This window comes from Rhipicephalus microplus, chromosome 6 (assembly GCF_043290135.1).
Source record: "Rhipicephalus microplus isolate Deutch F79 chromosome 6, USDA_Rmic, whole genome shotgun sequence".
NCBI classification, from domain to species: Eukaryota; Metazoa; Arthropoda; class Arachnida; order Ixodida; family Ixodidae; genus Rhipicephalus; species Rhipicephalus microplus.
The window spans coordinates 3573597-3590031 of record NC_134705.1 but is presented as its reverse complement, the minus strand read 5'-3'; the positions used below and the strand labels follow the sequence as shown (position 1 = coordinate 3590031).

Below are 16435 nucleotides of genomic sequence, written 5' to 3'. Positions count from 1 at the left end.
ATGGTACTGCATGCCTACTGACTATAGCACAGCGTAATAGTATTTGTCTAAAATATGTGGCCAATAGGTACGAAACAGCAGCTGTAACACTTTAAGCAAGTTATTTGCAGTTAAATAAAAGCTGGGAGCACTTAATCACAGCACTATTGGGAGTCTGTCACCATGTACAGATCTTCTGTACTTGCACAAGTTTCTGTGCTTTCAGGCTCATGCACAGCAGAGCAGAAGGAACCTAAGTTGCTCTCCATTAAAAGCATAATAAAAAAAATTCGATTTACCTCGTGCAGCCATACATTTCAACTAGGAAGTTTGTCTGGTTAGAGTTAGTTGAGAAGGTAAAAGTACTTATGATTTTTAGATGCTATAACACCCCCTGAGGAGGCTATGGTGGTCAAAAAGAAAATGCTTTCTTAGCAGAAAAACCAAGGCAAGGCTTCTCTTGATTGTGATTTAAAAAAAAACCTTTGCTAGTCTTTGGCAATAGAGTTTTAATGCCCTTCGCTAACACCAAGGAAAGTCAACTGTTTTTCTAGGTCTTAAGCTCTTTTGCTGGCCTCCAAACAATGTTATACTAAGCTTTATTTTTACTCCTTATTTAGCTTCTTTCCTACCCTTTTATAACAAACTGCTTATACCTGAACATTAAATGTCTAGAAATTCAAATACTTCTGAAGTCAAGATTGTCACAAATTATTCGGATTTTATTTAGCGTGTCAGGATGGTGTCATAACATACTGAACTTCACTGTAATGAATAGAGTATTTTTGCTCTGATTTAATAGGTGCTGTTTCAATTTCTATGCATTTGCACAGATTGTCAAACACATCACAAATGGTCTAATAACAAATGCGTCAACTAAGTAAACAGAAAACTTGTATAATTCAAATGTGATGTTTAATTGTATCTCATGAAGAGGGTAGCATAATTCAGTAAAAACATTGCTGGTGATCTCCATAGTCATAGAACTAATTAAATTTAAGTAATTAGTATTGAGGTTCCACTTTGTTGCAAGTACATGTAGTAGCACCATATTTATCCTCTTCTTTATGCCTATGCATTTCATTATAGACATTTGAACAAACTGGAAGTGTCGTATTATTATTGCCTGTCTTTGTCATATTTCACTCTGACTTAGCATAGTATTTGATGCTAGATGCCAAAAAAGACTAATATGTCAAATATTCATTCACCACGAAGAGGTTTCTTTTTAAGCTATTGTTCAAGGCAGTGACGTTATTCAGCATTCTGCTGTAGAGCATATGAGCAATACTGTTTGTTTGTACAGGACGCTATACCATCGGTCCCATATGCATGCTTTTTTGGTCTACACATGTAGCTTTGAAAATCATCAGTGTAAATGCGGCTGTCTTTATTTAAATATGAAATAGCGCATTAAAAGAAAGAAAGTGTATCTCTCATCTGACCCTAAGGTAAAGGGAAATGGTACCGTACAGTCAGGGGTGGGCTTGGTGTCTGTGCCACTGCACGGATCACTAATCAATTCGCTCCCGCTATGCAGATGGTCCGTTACGTCATCGCTCATCTGCTGCTACCTGCGCTTGCGCATGCGGTAGCGCCGGCGGAACATGGCTTCAGCTGTCCTGGAAGCGACGAAGGCAGCGCATGCCCTCTGCCTATCGTCAAATGCCTGGCTCGACCAGAAGAGGGACTCTGGGCAGCTGAGCTCAACCAAGCCTGGACGGTTGCATCATCATCGACATCCACGAGCCCGACACCTATAAAAGAACAAGGACCTTCAACGGAGCGCTGTGGGCTTGGTGTCTGTGCCACTGCACGGATCACTAATCAATTCGCTCCCGCTATGCAGATGGTCCGTTACGTCATCGCTCATCTGCTGCTACCTGCGCTTGCGCATGCGGTAGCGCCGGCGGAACATGGCTTCAGCTGTCCTGGAAGCGACGAAGGCAGCGCATGCCCTCTGCCTATCGTCAAATGCCTGGCTCGACCAGAAGAGGGACTCTGGGCAGCTGAGCTCAACCAAGCCTGGACGGTTGCATCATCATCGACATCCACGAGCCCGACACCTATAAAAGAACAAGGACCTTCAACGGAGCGCTGTGGGCTTGGTGTCTGTGCCACTGCACGGATCACTAATCAATTCGCTCCCGCTATGCAGGTTGGTGAGCCCTACGTTGTCTTTTCGAAAAGATCTGGTAATTACTTTCTGGTACAGCTGCCAAGCCCGCATTGCTGTATGGTTATTATTGCCGAGTGTGTCCATGTAATTCGTGCACTACTAATTCTAGCTGGAGATGTTGAAACTAACCCTGGCCCTTCAAATATCTCTGAGAACCTTCTTGCTGAATTGCGTAAGCTATCTACAGGTCAAACACAACTAATTGCAGAAGTACAGGGCTTGAAGTCTCAGCTCGGTAACACCGATAAAACAATTGGCGAACTGAACAAAAGATTATCAGACCTTGAAAGTCATTATCAGTCTCTGGTACCACTTCGAAAAGAAATAGAAGTCCTGCGCGTTAACACGGAGCAGACCTCCTGCAGAATCTTTGCACTAGAAGCCCGTATTGATGACGCTGAAAATCGCTCAAGGCGAAACAACCTAATATTTTACGGTATCCCGGACCCTTCCGCATCTGAAACATTTTCTGAATCGGAGCGGCTGGTAATGAATCTTTGCCGGGACAACCTACAGGTTCACTTAGAACCAAGAGATATCGAACGCGCGCATCGTCTCGGTCGACATTCACCTGAACGCTCCCGGCCCATAATCGTGAAGATTGCTCTGCACAAGACAAAAACTGCAATATTATCGAATGGTCGCAAGCTTAAGGGGACAAGTTACGGCATAGGTGAAGACTTCTCACGCTCAGTCCAAAATGCTAGAAAACAACTAATTGCTTTTGCGAGAAGTAACAACAAGCCATTTTCAATGCACTTCAAAACACTGCACATGAATCAGAAGCGCTACATTTTCGACGCCGAATCAAACACCGTCAAAGAACTATCGTAGCAATCAAGCCACCGGGAAAAAAAAACGACCGCTGTTGCGGTTACTAGCAAAACTCTTTCACTTTCTGTTATTTACACTAACATTCGCAGTTTCCTACCCAAACGGGAACTTATATCTAGCACTGTATCATCCTCTGAAAGCAATGTGCTATTACTTACCGAAACGTGGTTAACTGATGACATCCGTGATGACGAAGTTCTGTCAGAATTACCAAACTTCCAGTTGTACAGGAATAACCGCGCATCTACTCGTGGTGGCGGTGTACTCATTGCTGTTCACGAGCAATTATCTTGCTCAGTCGTACATATTAAAACAGAGCTAGAAATGCTCTGGGTACTTATTAAGGCACATCCTCAGTCCGTTGTACTGGGCGTTTGCTACCGACCACCCCGTGCTAGTTCCAATTTTAGCAACCAACTTAATCAGGCCATGTGCCAGCTCACGTCTGCTCATCCAAACGCGCACGTACTTTTATTCGGTGATTTTAACTTCCCACAAATAGAATGGCGCACCAGCAATGTGCATTCATCTACGGGTGTAGGTGAAGCTAATGCGTTTCTTGATATTTGCCTAAACTTCAACATGACCCAACTAGTCACAGAGCCAACACGTGTATCGCAAGATACAGCCAGTGTCCTGGATCTGATACTAACCAACAATCCTGAAAGCCTGTCACGCATTCACTATCTACCCGAAATCAGTGACCATAAGACAATTCACGCCACTTTTTCTTTTCAACCGCTTAAACGAGAAACCTACAAAAAAACGATCCATCTATATGACAGAGGGGATTACGAAACAATAAACGAAGCTCTTAGCGCATTCTTCCACACTTTCCAAGCAACTTTACATCAACACACAGTAGATACGAATTGGACCCGCTTTATCGGTAAACTGACGGAGCTAACCGATAAATTCATACCTAAAGTCAGCTTCACAAGCACCTGCAACAAACCCTGGTTTACTAAAAATCTAAAACGCCTTGAAAATAAAAAGAAACGTTTATTCCGATCTGCCAAACGTGCAGGTCAACCGAGTGTATGGGATAGGTACTATGAGGCTGACCGCAATTATCTTTTAGCCCTGCGCAAAGCAAAAAACTTCTTCTATAACACAGACCTACCCAAGCTACTGCAGACTAATCCCAGACAGTTCTGGAAAACACTTAAGGCTGACAAACCGCGTGACACTGTACTAACCCTTGAATCTGGTGAAGCTATTACTGACGGGGAATGTGCGAATCTATTCAACGCTTCTTTTGCTACAGTTTTTACTGATGAACCAAGCATACACTCCCGCATACCTTCACTTGGCTTTAATTGTAATCATGACATGCCAGCAATCAATTTCTGCGCAAATGGAATATTGTCTATAATAGAAAAAATGAAATTGTCATCCTCTGCGGGCATGGATGGTATCAATTCCAAAATTCTAAAAAATGTTAAAGAGAGTGCTTCGCTTTTTCTTGCTCTAATATTTTCCCAGTCCCTTTCCTCAGGAATCATCCCATGTGACTGGAAGATAGGGAAGGTCGTTCCGGTCTTCAAATCAGGCGATAGAAACTCTCCACTTAACTATCGCCCCATCTCCCTAACAAGCGTCCCCTGCAAGATCATGGAGCATGTCATCTACTCCCACATAATGAATTTTCTCGACAGCAATAATTTTTTTCACCCTTCACAACACGGCTTCCGCAAGGGGTTGTCGTGTGAAACACAGCTGGCAGCCTTCTTGCATGACATTCATACTAACCTCGACGTTAACGTGCAAACTGATGCCGTTTTTCTTGATTATGCTAAAGCATTCGATAAGGTGCCTCATCAACGATTGTTCGCTAAACTTTCCCAACTAAATTTACATCCCACCGTCATAAAATGGATAATAGAGTTCCTTACTAATCGATCACAACGCGTCGCTGTAAATAACCACCTGTCTACTGCCATCCCAGTAACATCAGGTGTCCCTCAAGGCTCCGTCCTTGGCCCGCTACTATTTTTAATCTATATTAACGACTTACCTTTGCATGTAACCAGTAATATACGTATGTTCGCAGATGACTGCGTTGTCTACCGCACAATACTAAACACCTCTGACCAGTTAACCTTAGAGAACGATCTTACTAACGTTTCGAAATGGTGTACCACTTGGTTAATGACACTAAACGTAAATAAATGCAAAACTATGTCATTTACGCGTAGCAATAATCCGCTCATGTTTCCGTACACAATCAACAGCTTACCCCTAGAACTGACTAACTCTTATAAATACCTAGGTGTCACCGTGACTAGCGATCTGATCTGGCGTACGCATGTCCAAAACATCATTTCATCGTCTAACAAAACCTTAGGCTTTTTAAAACGTCACCTCAAAAGTGCTCCAATGCAAGTAAGATTACTTGCCTACACATCACTAGTGCGACCGAAATTGGAATACGCATCCGCCATCTGGGACCCGCACCAAGCATACCTCATCTGCGCTCTAGAATCAGTTCAAAACCGTGCAGCTCGCTTCATTCATTCTTCGTATTCATACGACATCAGCGTCACATCACTAAAATTACTATCCAATCTTCCATCGCTCGCTCTTCGTCGGCGCATTTCTTCTCTTTGTCTTTACCATAAATTTTTTCACAGTTCAATCCTGCATCAACCATCTTACATCAAACCCGCAACACGCATATCAGCCAGGACAAGCCACACGCAGCAGGTTTCATTAATGCGCGCTCGAACATCAACATTTCTCGCGTCATTTTTTTCCCGCACAGCAAAAGACTGGAACGACCTCCCTTTTTCCATTGTCGACATAATATGTCCATCTTCTTTTGCACAACATGTCACTGACCATCTTCTAACAAATAACTTTTAAGTGCTTTTTTGAATTACATGTTGGTTACGTGTGTTATTTATTGTACATGCATATTTCCTTGTAATATGAAGAAATGTATATAGTTGAAACCCATGTATTGATTACGTTTGTTAAATATTATTCCCACCCCTTATGTAATACCCCCATTGGGGGTCTTTAAGGAAAATAAACTGACTGACTGACTGACTGACTGACTGACTGAGGGGTGAATCCAGCCAATCATTTTAGGGGGAGGGGGGTTGCTTAATGTAGCACCGGAGGGATTTTACTAGCTTAAAAACTCTATCATAGCATAAATACTATTAATGTGTGCTTAAATGAATCCTAGTCATTTGTCCTAATTGGTGATAACAGGTGGATGGCAAGCACTGAAGAGAAGGGGAGGGGATACTGGCAGGCTTTGGGGTGGGGTCGATCGCCTCTAGCGCCCCCTTTCTGGATCCGCCACTGCGTGCAGTTCTGCACAAGATGACAGGATTGATTCCGAACCTCAGTGAAATCCTGCTCCCAGTTTTTTCCATGTGAATGTCTGGTTCATCACAAAATTTATGGCATTATTTAGCAGTGTGATTTTTCAAGGCCTTCCCTATTGCCATGACCTTTTTTTTCACATTTGTTCAAACCGGAAGACAAGTTCACCAGAGAACATTTACTGCATGGGAGGATATTCGAAACAGTTGGTTATGTGTTCAAGCTGGCCCATACACATACCTTTTGCAAATGAAAAAAATTTCTTCGTCTTCATTAGGCAAACTAATTCTATATAATTGTGCAGCAGTCATGTAGCTATACTGTCAAAGAAATAATGTTTCAGGACATATAGAAATGTTTATTAAAAGTTACTGACAAGAAAATGTAAAGTTAGGCGTCTGTCATAACCTTATGGTGGTGTTGGGATGTTAAACCCCACATATCACCGAAAATGATAAGGTAACCTTGCCTGAAAAAGTTGAATATATACTACACACCTCAAGGATCAATATGAATTCTCTGCAATTAGAGACAAGTGAAAATCTAGAAAAGAGTGCATCTTAAAACCAGACGAGGGAGCAGATAAACATTAATGCCACTGAGCACTTTTACTAAATATCCTATCCAAGATTGCAGCAAAATAAGCACCTGCAAACATATGTGCTATTAATAACAACAGAATGCTCAGCTTGAGGTTTTTGGTGCAGGAAAAGAAATTATGAAAACGACCACATGTTGGATGATGAAGCCAAGACAATGCTTTATTAGCAGTTTTTAAAATGCTTATCTTATAGTTCGTTTCAGTAATGTTCCTGACTTAGCTCGTTGTGCACTCGGCTGGAGTGCAGATTCATTTCCACCACTGTCAGTTATCCTCCTTTGAGGTCCTTGGCAGCAAGTACACCTACCTGTAACAGACATGGCAAATTACCCCACCTCCTCCTTTATTTTCCTGTACAATTTCTAGCAGCAGCCTATCTTTTCACTCCCAAATAAAGGTGGCAGTGAGTAAGCTGTGCATGCATGAACTTCACTGCATGACTTGGGCTACAATTCAAACCATAAACTCTCATAAGAAACTGTAATAAGTGTTCACTTTGTTTGGACTGCAGATGTTTAAGCAAAATCGGTTGAAACACAATATGAAAACAGGTGTGCATTTTTACTGCAAAGTATCGCACAGTTAAAATAGTGTGAAGAGAACACTCGCAGATAGAGCAGCTGAATTGGTGGCAAGCGTTACTTGGTTTTATGGGTAGTCACATTCGATGGGCCTCTTGTGTACCCCTGGCAATGCTATGAAAAAAGCACATGCTAGTGCCTCCATTCCAACTTCAATCGCGAGTGGGCACTGTAAAATACAGAGCAAGTGCCCCCTCCCCTCCCGCAATTATTTTTCAACCTATTCTCCACTACAGAATTCTACAGCAGCAGTTCTTCGGAACCAAAGTTCTGAGAGTCCTTATATATGCGCAAGATTTTTTTAACAAATTTACAGTGTGATGCCTCGGGGCTGCATTCTGAGTTGTCACAAATTGTCTGAACATTTGTAGAACATCTTTCCCGCCTCGTCATAACACCTGAAATTTCACACAAGGATTCTCCTCGGGTCTGTAAAACAGTCAATGCGTGTGTATTCAATACAGCATTTTATTAGAAACACAGGTGTGCATTTTTCTTGAAGGCACTTCTACATTGAATTAGTGTCCGAGGCCAAGCAAGGGCCCCCTTCCAAATCATCTTTCATCGTCGAGGGGGTGATTTCTCGGGATTTTACTGTAGTTTGAAGTTGGAGGTAGTGCTTGGGCCAGTGTGCATCTCTCACTTTCAAGTACTAAGAAGCTAGACTGCTTGTACCCCTACGCAAAGAGATGAAACACAGCATACCAAATACGTTTGCACAGTTTCAAGTTTTAGTTCACCAAAGTGAAACTAGCATGTCTATCAAACAAGTTGTGTAAATGAGGGCAATCTTCAGCCATGTGTAGCCTTTGAGCTTGTGAGGGCACACTTCCCACGCCACCAGTCACAGTCAGCATGGTTATACACTGTCGTCGTTTATGAAAGGGAAAACATGAGCACATGGACTGCGCTCAGCGGCGTCTGGCTACAGTGCCATAATCTACAGCTGAAGAAAGCGTGCCCGCTTCTGTTTTTATCAGCGCCTATCCAACGGCCATAATTCATTCTTTTGTTTGCTAATAGATGCCTTCAAAAGACGATGTGCTTTGTTTAGCGGTTGTTTTGGTTGTTCCAATTCAGTTAGTAAATAATGGTGAGAGATTACCGCCACAAAACTGGACATGTGATTTCTTTTGTTGCAATGAGTGGCTTGTGACGCAGTTATCTTGACTGCAAACTTTTTTAACGGAGCGCACAACAGTTAAATTGTTTAAAGAAATTTTCATAGTGCTCTGCTCGGGCGTATGAACGTCGCCTCACAAGGTACCATAGTGCAGCAGACTTGTGAGACTGCATATATTTTTTGCTTGTTTGAGAAAACCAGTGCACGGGCTCATTTAAATGTGCATGTAATGTGTGACTGCTGCAATAAATTGTCCTCCGTGTCATGCTTCCAATCTTCCATCCTCCTAGGATTATACACATTGAGATGTGATGCACCTAACAATACAACTACACTGACTTTCATTTCTCTTTGGGCCAGGTGAATGAGCTGGTCAGCTACTCTAAATCATTCTTGTTAAATTTTTTTCTTTGGGTGTTGAAGGGAGACTAAAGAGCAAAATAATTTTTCGCATACTATTGAAGTATTATTTCACATCACCACTCTTACCACAACATGTTGCTTGGCAAGTGCGAAACCGCGCAAAGAAAATGTCTCACCAAACACCATGACATCATTAATTTTGATGGCATTTACTGGGTTCTACATAGCTATAATCGATAAAAATTAGGGACATTGTCATCTGTGGGTGTCATAGACCTAGCATTGAAGTTTCAGAAAATATCACCGAGCCAATCGCAAAATTGTGAATAATACATTTTAAAACTTTTGACGTCACGCATGGACATTTCGGCACAACTTTCAATAGTGAAACTTTAACCTTAATTTTCTCCACTAATAATGAACTTGGGATAGTGAAACATATGGCATTGAGTACTCAGAGTGCAGTTTGTCGATCTAAACAAGGTCACTGTTTCTCTTCAGTATCCTTGTAATCCTTTTGTGAAATACACACAAGAAGCTTGTGAATCAAGTGCAAAGCTGCACAGCAAACTGGTGTTGGGAGTACGGAGTTTGTACTATGTGATTTCACCCATGCCGAATTGCTGCAGTGAAGGGAGCCAAACTGCTTGAGACTACAGCAGCAGAGGCCTATAAATCGCTCCAGAGTTTCCTTCCACAGTTTCAATCACATGGGTTCAATAATGGCAAAACATCACATTTATTCCACTTGTTCTTTACAACTTTATGATAAACAGAGACTAACACATGCATTTTTCTTGGTTTAAATGTTGTTTTTTGATCTTTCATTGGATAAGTTGTCTTGAGGTAACACTGATATTATTGAAAATAGAATCATTTTGAAGAATAGATTCAATATCTCTGCTGCTAGCCTCCTTTCTGACATGCATTCATGACAATTGCACTAATTGGCAATTGTAAGACGTTTCACCCTAGTAGAAAATTAACCATGCACCACCCTTTCAGCAAAATTAACTTCCTAGATGTGACGGTATCTATTGAAACATTCTTTAATGTGAGGTGTGAAAAAATAGAAATCCTTTGCCCACACCATAAACATATAGCAGGCAATGCCAAGCAGAAAAGAAAAATGAACAGAGCAGAGGCAAGTGAAATTATGAGAAGGAAGGATGTGCAGGAGAAGCGGACTCCACCCCCAGTCGAACTGGACAAAAAGAAAAAAAAAAAAGATCTTTGGTTTACAATGTTGTTCTTGCTGCTAACATGTTTGGCCCAATTAAATTTTCAGTGGTGAATTCTTGTGATGTGCATCTTAATGGGGCTGTCTTGGAGTTCTTTCTTTTACAGAGAAATCAAAGGTTACTCTCTACAAAATGCAAACGAATAGCCAACACATAGACTACACAAGCCATCATCTATGACACGGCAAAGAAGAAGTATTCATCAGACAGGCAAAGCGTTTAAGAAGCGTCTGTAGAGACAACTCTGCCAGAGACAGCTGTAGAGACAACTATGTAGAGATCACTATGCCCACCAATTAAGCACGCCAAAGGAGACATTTGGCAAAATGACCTGCACAACACTCTGAACAAAATCCAAAATGAAGCTTGAAAATGAGGAAATCATCATTAGCTGAACATGTCCCATAGCACAGCCTAACCAGCCGCTAGCCTTTGCAATCAAATACCAAAATGCATTTCCAAACTTAAATAATATTTTTCGCAAGTATTACCCAACATTAACTAGCAATGAGCTGCTTCGGAAAATGTTCCCTGATATGTTAGTGCATGCAAAAGTAAACCCACATTTTTTTGGTACACATAATATCTGGTTGTCATCTGAGATTTAAGACCTGCAAACACCTTCAAGATTATGTTAGAAAAAAAAGATATAAAAGTGATTTATGCACAGTATAAAATCTAGTTTTACCTGCACTAGCTCAAACATTATCCACATGATTAAATATACATATTGTCACAAACAGGACAAAAATTCAACATGGTGTAGTAGCACAACTTCGACAGGCACACAGAGTACAAGAAAACACGACACTCGCTTTTCTTGTCCTCTGTGTCCCCGTCGAAGTTGCGCTACTACGCCACATGTTAAAATGATATTTCACCAACTAGTCCAGCTCTCAACCCTACTGAACAAACATGAAAACCTGTTAACGTTTCATTAAATAGGCAGCAAGCAAGCATGGCAAATGACTGGAAGCAATGGTGTAGCAATTTATAATGGCAGGACATATCTTCAACAATCTTAAACCTTAAATACAGTAACCAGCTTTTCGAAAAAGAAAAATTGCCGAACCTTATTCACAAGTTTAATACATTCCAGCCAACAAGTATAAATGTTTGAAAGGGGGCACTTGAACCAATTTGACATGGCACATACACAACGAAAACCTATAGAAAATAAGCCATCCTTCAAGGAATTTTAAGGCTAATTATCCCCATTGTCAGGTGGTGCTTCCTCGAGGTAAAGGTAATTCAGCAAACTGTCTTCTCCTTTTCTACCCATCCATGCAAAACACTTGCTTTCTCCTGCCCCTTTTTTTCTTTCTGTTTCACAGGCTTTTGATTGATTGCCGTTTTACCCTGGCGCAACCAATTACGGGAAATTGGCTTTTAACTCACCCAATTCAGCATGCCGACTTCTCGTTTTCATCTCCCCGTTTTCGCATGTGGCCTTCCCTGCTTTGTTTAGGTTGGAGGAGAGGGTATGAAGAATATACAAAATGCACTAAGGTAGGCAAGGGATGAATTTTGGCCTTGTTGGTACAACATATGTGAACTGTTTTGTGGTCATTTGTTGATTGTTTGCACCAGTGTATCCCACATTCCCTTCATCACTAACTTTTCATGTCATCATGTGCCCTACACAATTCAGATAGGTTGGCACTTACAGCCTTGAAGAAGTCTGCATGTTGAGACGATGGCTCTAGCGACCACCCGTGTTCACACATGTATCATTTCTTTAAGCTTGTCTTCCTCACAACTTCTGTGTTTTTTGGTTTCATAACATGACACTTCTGGTTTTTAAAAAATAATAAAATTGGTACGGCCTTGTATATTCCGTGTTAATAATAGCTCATTTTTGTTTGTATTTTAATAGATTTTCAATGCACCCAATGTCTTGATTTCTTAAAATCAATCATATGACTTAGTTAGTGAAGCAACGATTGCTCTTCTTCATTCTGTCATTTTGTCATTTTGTCTGTCAATCTGTCATTTTAAATGTTTGACCAAAACAATCTCTTCACATGCTTGAATATCATAGTCATCATCATCAGTAAGCCCGTGAAAATTGAATGCGGAACTTTAAGGCACCCAAAAATGCCATTTTTATTGTTATTATTATTATTATAACTTGCAGAGAAATTGCAAGGCTCCTCTGGAAATGAAGCAGAGCCACAGTCACACGAATTCTCAGCACTGCCCTAGAAGACTCGTATGTGAGGCCTTTGAACAAGAAAAAAATTATGACTCGGAGGAAGGGAACAAAACCATAACTACATTGATTCCTAAAACTCAACTGCAGTTAGGTTAAAGCACTAAGGCATGAAGTAAGCAAACTCTCACCAATCACAAAAAAAGAAACAACAATCTACAAAAGCTACCTACTCAAGATCTAAAGTTGAATTAACTCAGCTAAAATGGCTGATTAACAAAAAAAAATTGCCGACATGGGGATTTATAGCACCAAAGAATTAGATGAAGAATTCAAAGGACAGAGCATGACAACAGAAAACTAATTACGAAAGCACACTCCAACAGATAGAGTAACATAATCAGCAGTCTCAACATCTATATTAAGGTGGCAGGAAACTTTTACTACAGCTCATGAATAAGCCACCTAACAAAGAAAGAAGCCAAAGTTCAACAAAACACTTAAACTCTATGAGTGAATATAAACAAAGTTAAAAGAAACATGAAATCCGAAGCCTAACCAGGAACGAATCTGCTTGGATACCCAACCCTAAGAGAATGGAATAGAGCCCTACAAAACATGACCAACGAAAAATCATGCAGCGAAATTGTTGACCCAATCAAAGAGGGAGATCTCGTGTTTAAAAGCTTGTGACACTTTCTGCACAATGCCTCACGTACTGGAGAATCAAAGTACAACCTAACTGTAAAAATTTCAACACCAAACAAATACAGAAAAAAAGACATGAAAGATTTGAAGAATTATACACAGATCAACAGATGCCCCACTGTGAATCATAGTCATGCGCTGTCAAACTGAAAAATCTGCCAAACGGAATATATCCATTTACTTAGCTTGCAGAGACTAATAAAACGCATTCGACTCAGTAGAGATACCAGCAGTCTTAGAGTAGCTAGTACATAATGCATGCATAAATACCCTAGCCAAGATCTACAGAGAGTCCACAGCAGACAGACAGACAATGAATTTTACTAAGGTCTTTAGGGGCAACTAGAAAAGTCCTTTTATGGGAGAGGAGCTGTCGCAGAGCAGAAAAATTCTATTCGTGAAGTGGACCTGGCAAGGAGACGAATTCTGAGCAATATTTACAGCATGCTTAGCAGAACTATTTCAGGCACCATGTTGATAAGAAACACGAATAAACATTTACAGAGAATGTTTCGGTACTTACGCTTTGCAAATGACATTTTGCTTTTCAACAGTGGTGCCGTTTAACTGCAATGAACTGAGGGTCCAAGCCGAGAAAGTGTTCAAGTAAGGTTACAGATAAATAAGTAAAAGACAAGGATCTAATGATAGGAGGCCAAACAAGAAAGCAAGAGTTCGCAACGGCACACTAGAATCCTTACAATATATATGTATTTAAGTCAGATATTCACAGGACACACTACTCATGAAAAGGAAACTCACCAAACATGGATGGGCTAAAGCTTTAATGGCAGACATTCCCGAATCATAAAAGGCAATTTACAACTGTCCCTAAAACAGAAAGTGGTCAACTATTGTATGCTGCGAGTACTAACATATGGTGCAGAAACTTGAATGATAGTAAAAAAAAGAAGAAAAGAAAAAAAAAACGCGTTCAGAACAGACCAAGATATATGCAAAGTAGAAACAGAAAATGTTTAGCATAACATAGAGATATTAAAAAGCAGAGCTCGATAGAGAGCAAACAGGGCTAGATGACATTCTAATTGACAATCAGAAAAAAAAGTGGACCTGGGCAGGTCAAGCAATGTGAGGGAGAGACTAGTGACCAGTTAGAGAGATGGTGTGGCTACGAAAAGATGGGGAAAAATTGCCCGCAGCTTCCCTCGGGGGAACACTGAGGAGGATGCGGAGCATATAATTGGTTAACGGGGTGTTAAAGTGCGACTTACTTGGGTCGATGGCTAAATTGGTTAACGTGGTTGTAGGAGGGGGTGTTAAATGAGTGAACACGTACACACGTATGCGAAAGGGCGGCGCTGGTCGAAGGGACGTCGATCATTGTGTTTGTGGATTCGTTGGAATTCATTTCACCGCGACCTTGGAAGTCGACGCGCCGTACAAACCAACCGACGAGCGGCAACTGAGCGAGCGAGCGCCGACCTTGAGTATATATACAGCTCGACGGCGCATGCACTGTCAGCTGTTGAATGTTCTCGAAGCGCGACGCCACATGCGCGTCCACTGGAGAATCAGGAGAATTGTAGATGTCGAACGCGGTGTGTAGAGGAGGAAGGGTGCACAGATGGTGGAGGAGTGAAGCACGCGCGGTGTGTAGAGGAGGAAGGGATGCACAGATGGTGGAAGAGTGGGCGACGGCGCGACGGCGCATGCGCACGCGTCAGCTGTCGAATGTTCGAGAAGCGGTGCGGACGGCGCGGACGGTGCACTACAAGGCGCGAGTATAAGATGCTTCCGCATCTAAAATAGCTGAGAAAGGCAGAAGGCTAGATGGGATTTCCACGCATAAGATCGATTAAGTTTGCACAGGGTTGGGAAAACGCGAGAAGCCTTTCTATAGCATTGGACATGATAAAAAGCTGATATATAAAAAAAGCATGTGTTATCAAGCTGTTGCACATTGCAGGTTGGTTTCAATACCAACGGGTTATTCAACTCACATCGCAGTGCTACTGCTTACGTGTTGTAGCTGTACTACCAACTGCTTTTCGACAGGTTTCTAGCAACATTGAAATATATCTAGAACATTTAGCAGAACCATGTACAGCCATGTCCCCGGCTCTGTATAGTGCATCTGCAGCCAGGCTTAATCCGCGGTACCTTGCGGAAGTTGTGGGCTCCGACTTGGTGTTCCCAGGAGCACGTGTGACCTAATAGACATGCAGGGCTGCTTTGCACAAGTGCGACCATGTTGAAAGGTGTGCCTGTTTAACCGTAGATGCATGGTTCCTCAGGGCGCTTTCAGCACGTGAATTCTGAGAGATGACGAGTTTCGACTGATAACACATGCCTGACTAGGCACTTGTTATTGTGCCTGTTCAAGTATGATACGGTTGGCATTGCAAAACTTCTTTAGCACCAACCACTCCAGTTCCAAACTAAAGCACATTGCACGAAGGAGGTAAATAAATAAGCGCGCCTACCACCACAATTTGGATTTTATAATTTTACATATTTGCTAACACAACCAAATGAAGGCATGACTTCTCTGAAAGGCCATGTTCTACAAGAAGTGAGTGCTCTTTTTGGAGAAGTCACATCTTTATTTGGTCATGTTACGAAAGTATGTGAAATCATGATTTGTGGCAGAAGGTGTGCTTTCTTTACCTGATTCGTTCACTTTGCTTCAGTTTGAACCTGGAGTGGCTGGCACTGAAGAAGTTTCGTGATGCCAAGCATTCAGCAGACCAAACCACTGAGGCAAACTGGAACCTAAAGATGAGGCATGCCCGCTGTTTCATACTGAAGAAGCCTGCTCGCACGACCCGGGAAGGCCTCACATGGCTGGGAAATGTTCACATTGCAGAAAGTGTACGCTATGTACTCAACAAAGACCCAAACGTTAGCCATGAACCTCTGTTGCTGGCTCACTAATTACTGGCATTGCACCGACGAGTTCCGGCAAAAGTCGAAGTCGCAGTTAGGGAATATTGCTTACAAGACAATGTCTAAGCTCTAGCAAGAACAGGGGAAAAACCCTCTTCGTCAGAAGGATACGTTGGTGGGTGTTGTCATTCTTCAAGTGCAACAATTTGTGCCCATTTAAAGTGGATAAAAGTGGTGGCTCCGTAGTAATGGATGTAGATTTGTGTAACTTCAAGGCAACACAAGCAGTCTACATGAACTTCGTCAAGTTAAAAGTCATCAAACCAAGAGTTTTGAAAAGCAATGTAGTGGCTCTGAGTAAGGACTTGGAACTTGCACGACTAGCAGAGTCTGTTGCATACTGCAGCTAGCAAAAAGAACACCCTTTCTGTGTTTTTTGTGGCCAAGACGCATAAGCTGGGTGTTTCATTCGGGACAATTGCGAGCGATTG

The 16435-nt window shown here is 41.7% G+C and overlaps 1 protein-coding gene across 1 annotated transcript; it reads left to right on the top strand.

Annotated features, from left to right (window-relative positions):
- Window positions 1-1498: 1498 nt before the first annotated feature.
- LOC119165538 (uncharacterized) lies at window positions 1499-6051 on the top strand. The gene has a single exon (XM_075865754.1). The coding sequence runs from the start codon at window positions 1514-1516 to the stop codon at window positions 2990-2992; it is 1479 nt and encodes a 492-aa protein (XP_075721869.1). The 5' UTR covers window positions 1499-1513; the 3' UTR covers window positions 2993-6051.
- The last annotated feature ends 10384 nt before the right edge of the window (window positions 6052-16435 follow it).

What these genes read in the sequence shown, in the direction of transcription:
- LOC119165538 (XM_075865754.1), top strand. Translation starts at nt 1,514, where the DNA reads ATGCAGATGGTCCGTTACGTCATCGCTCATCTGCTGCTACCTGCGCTT.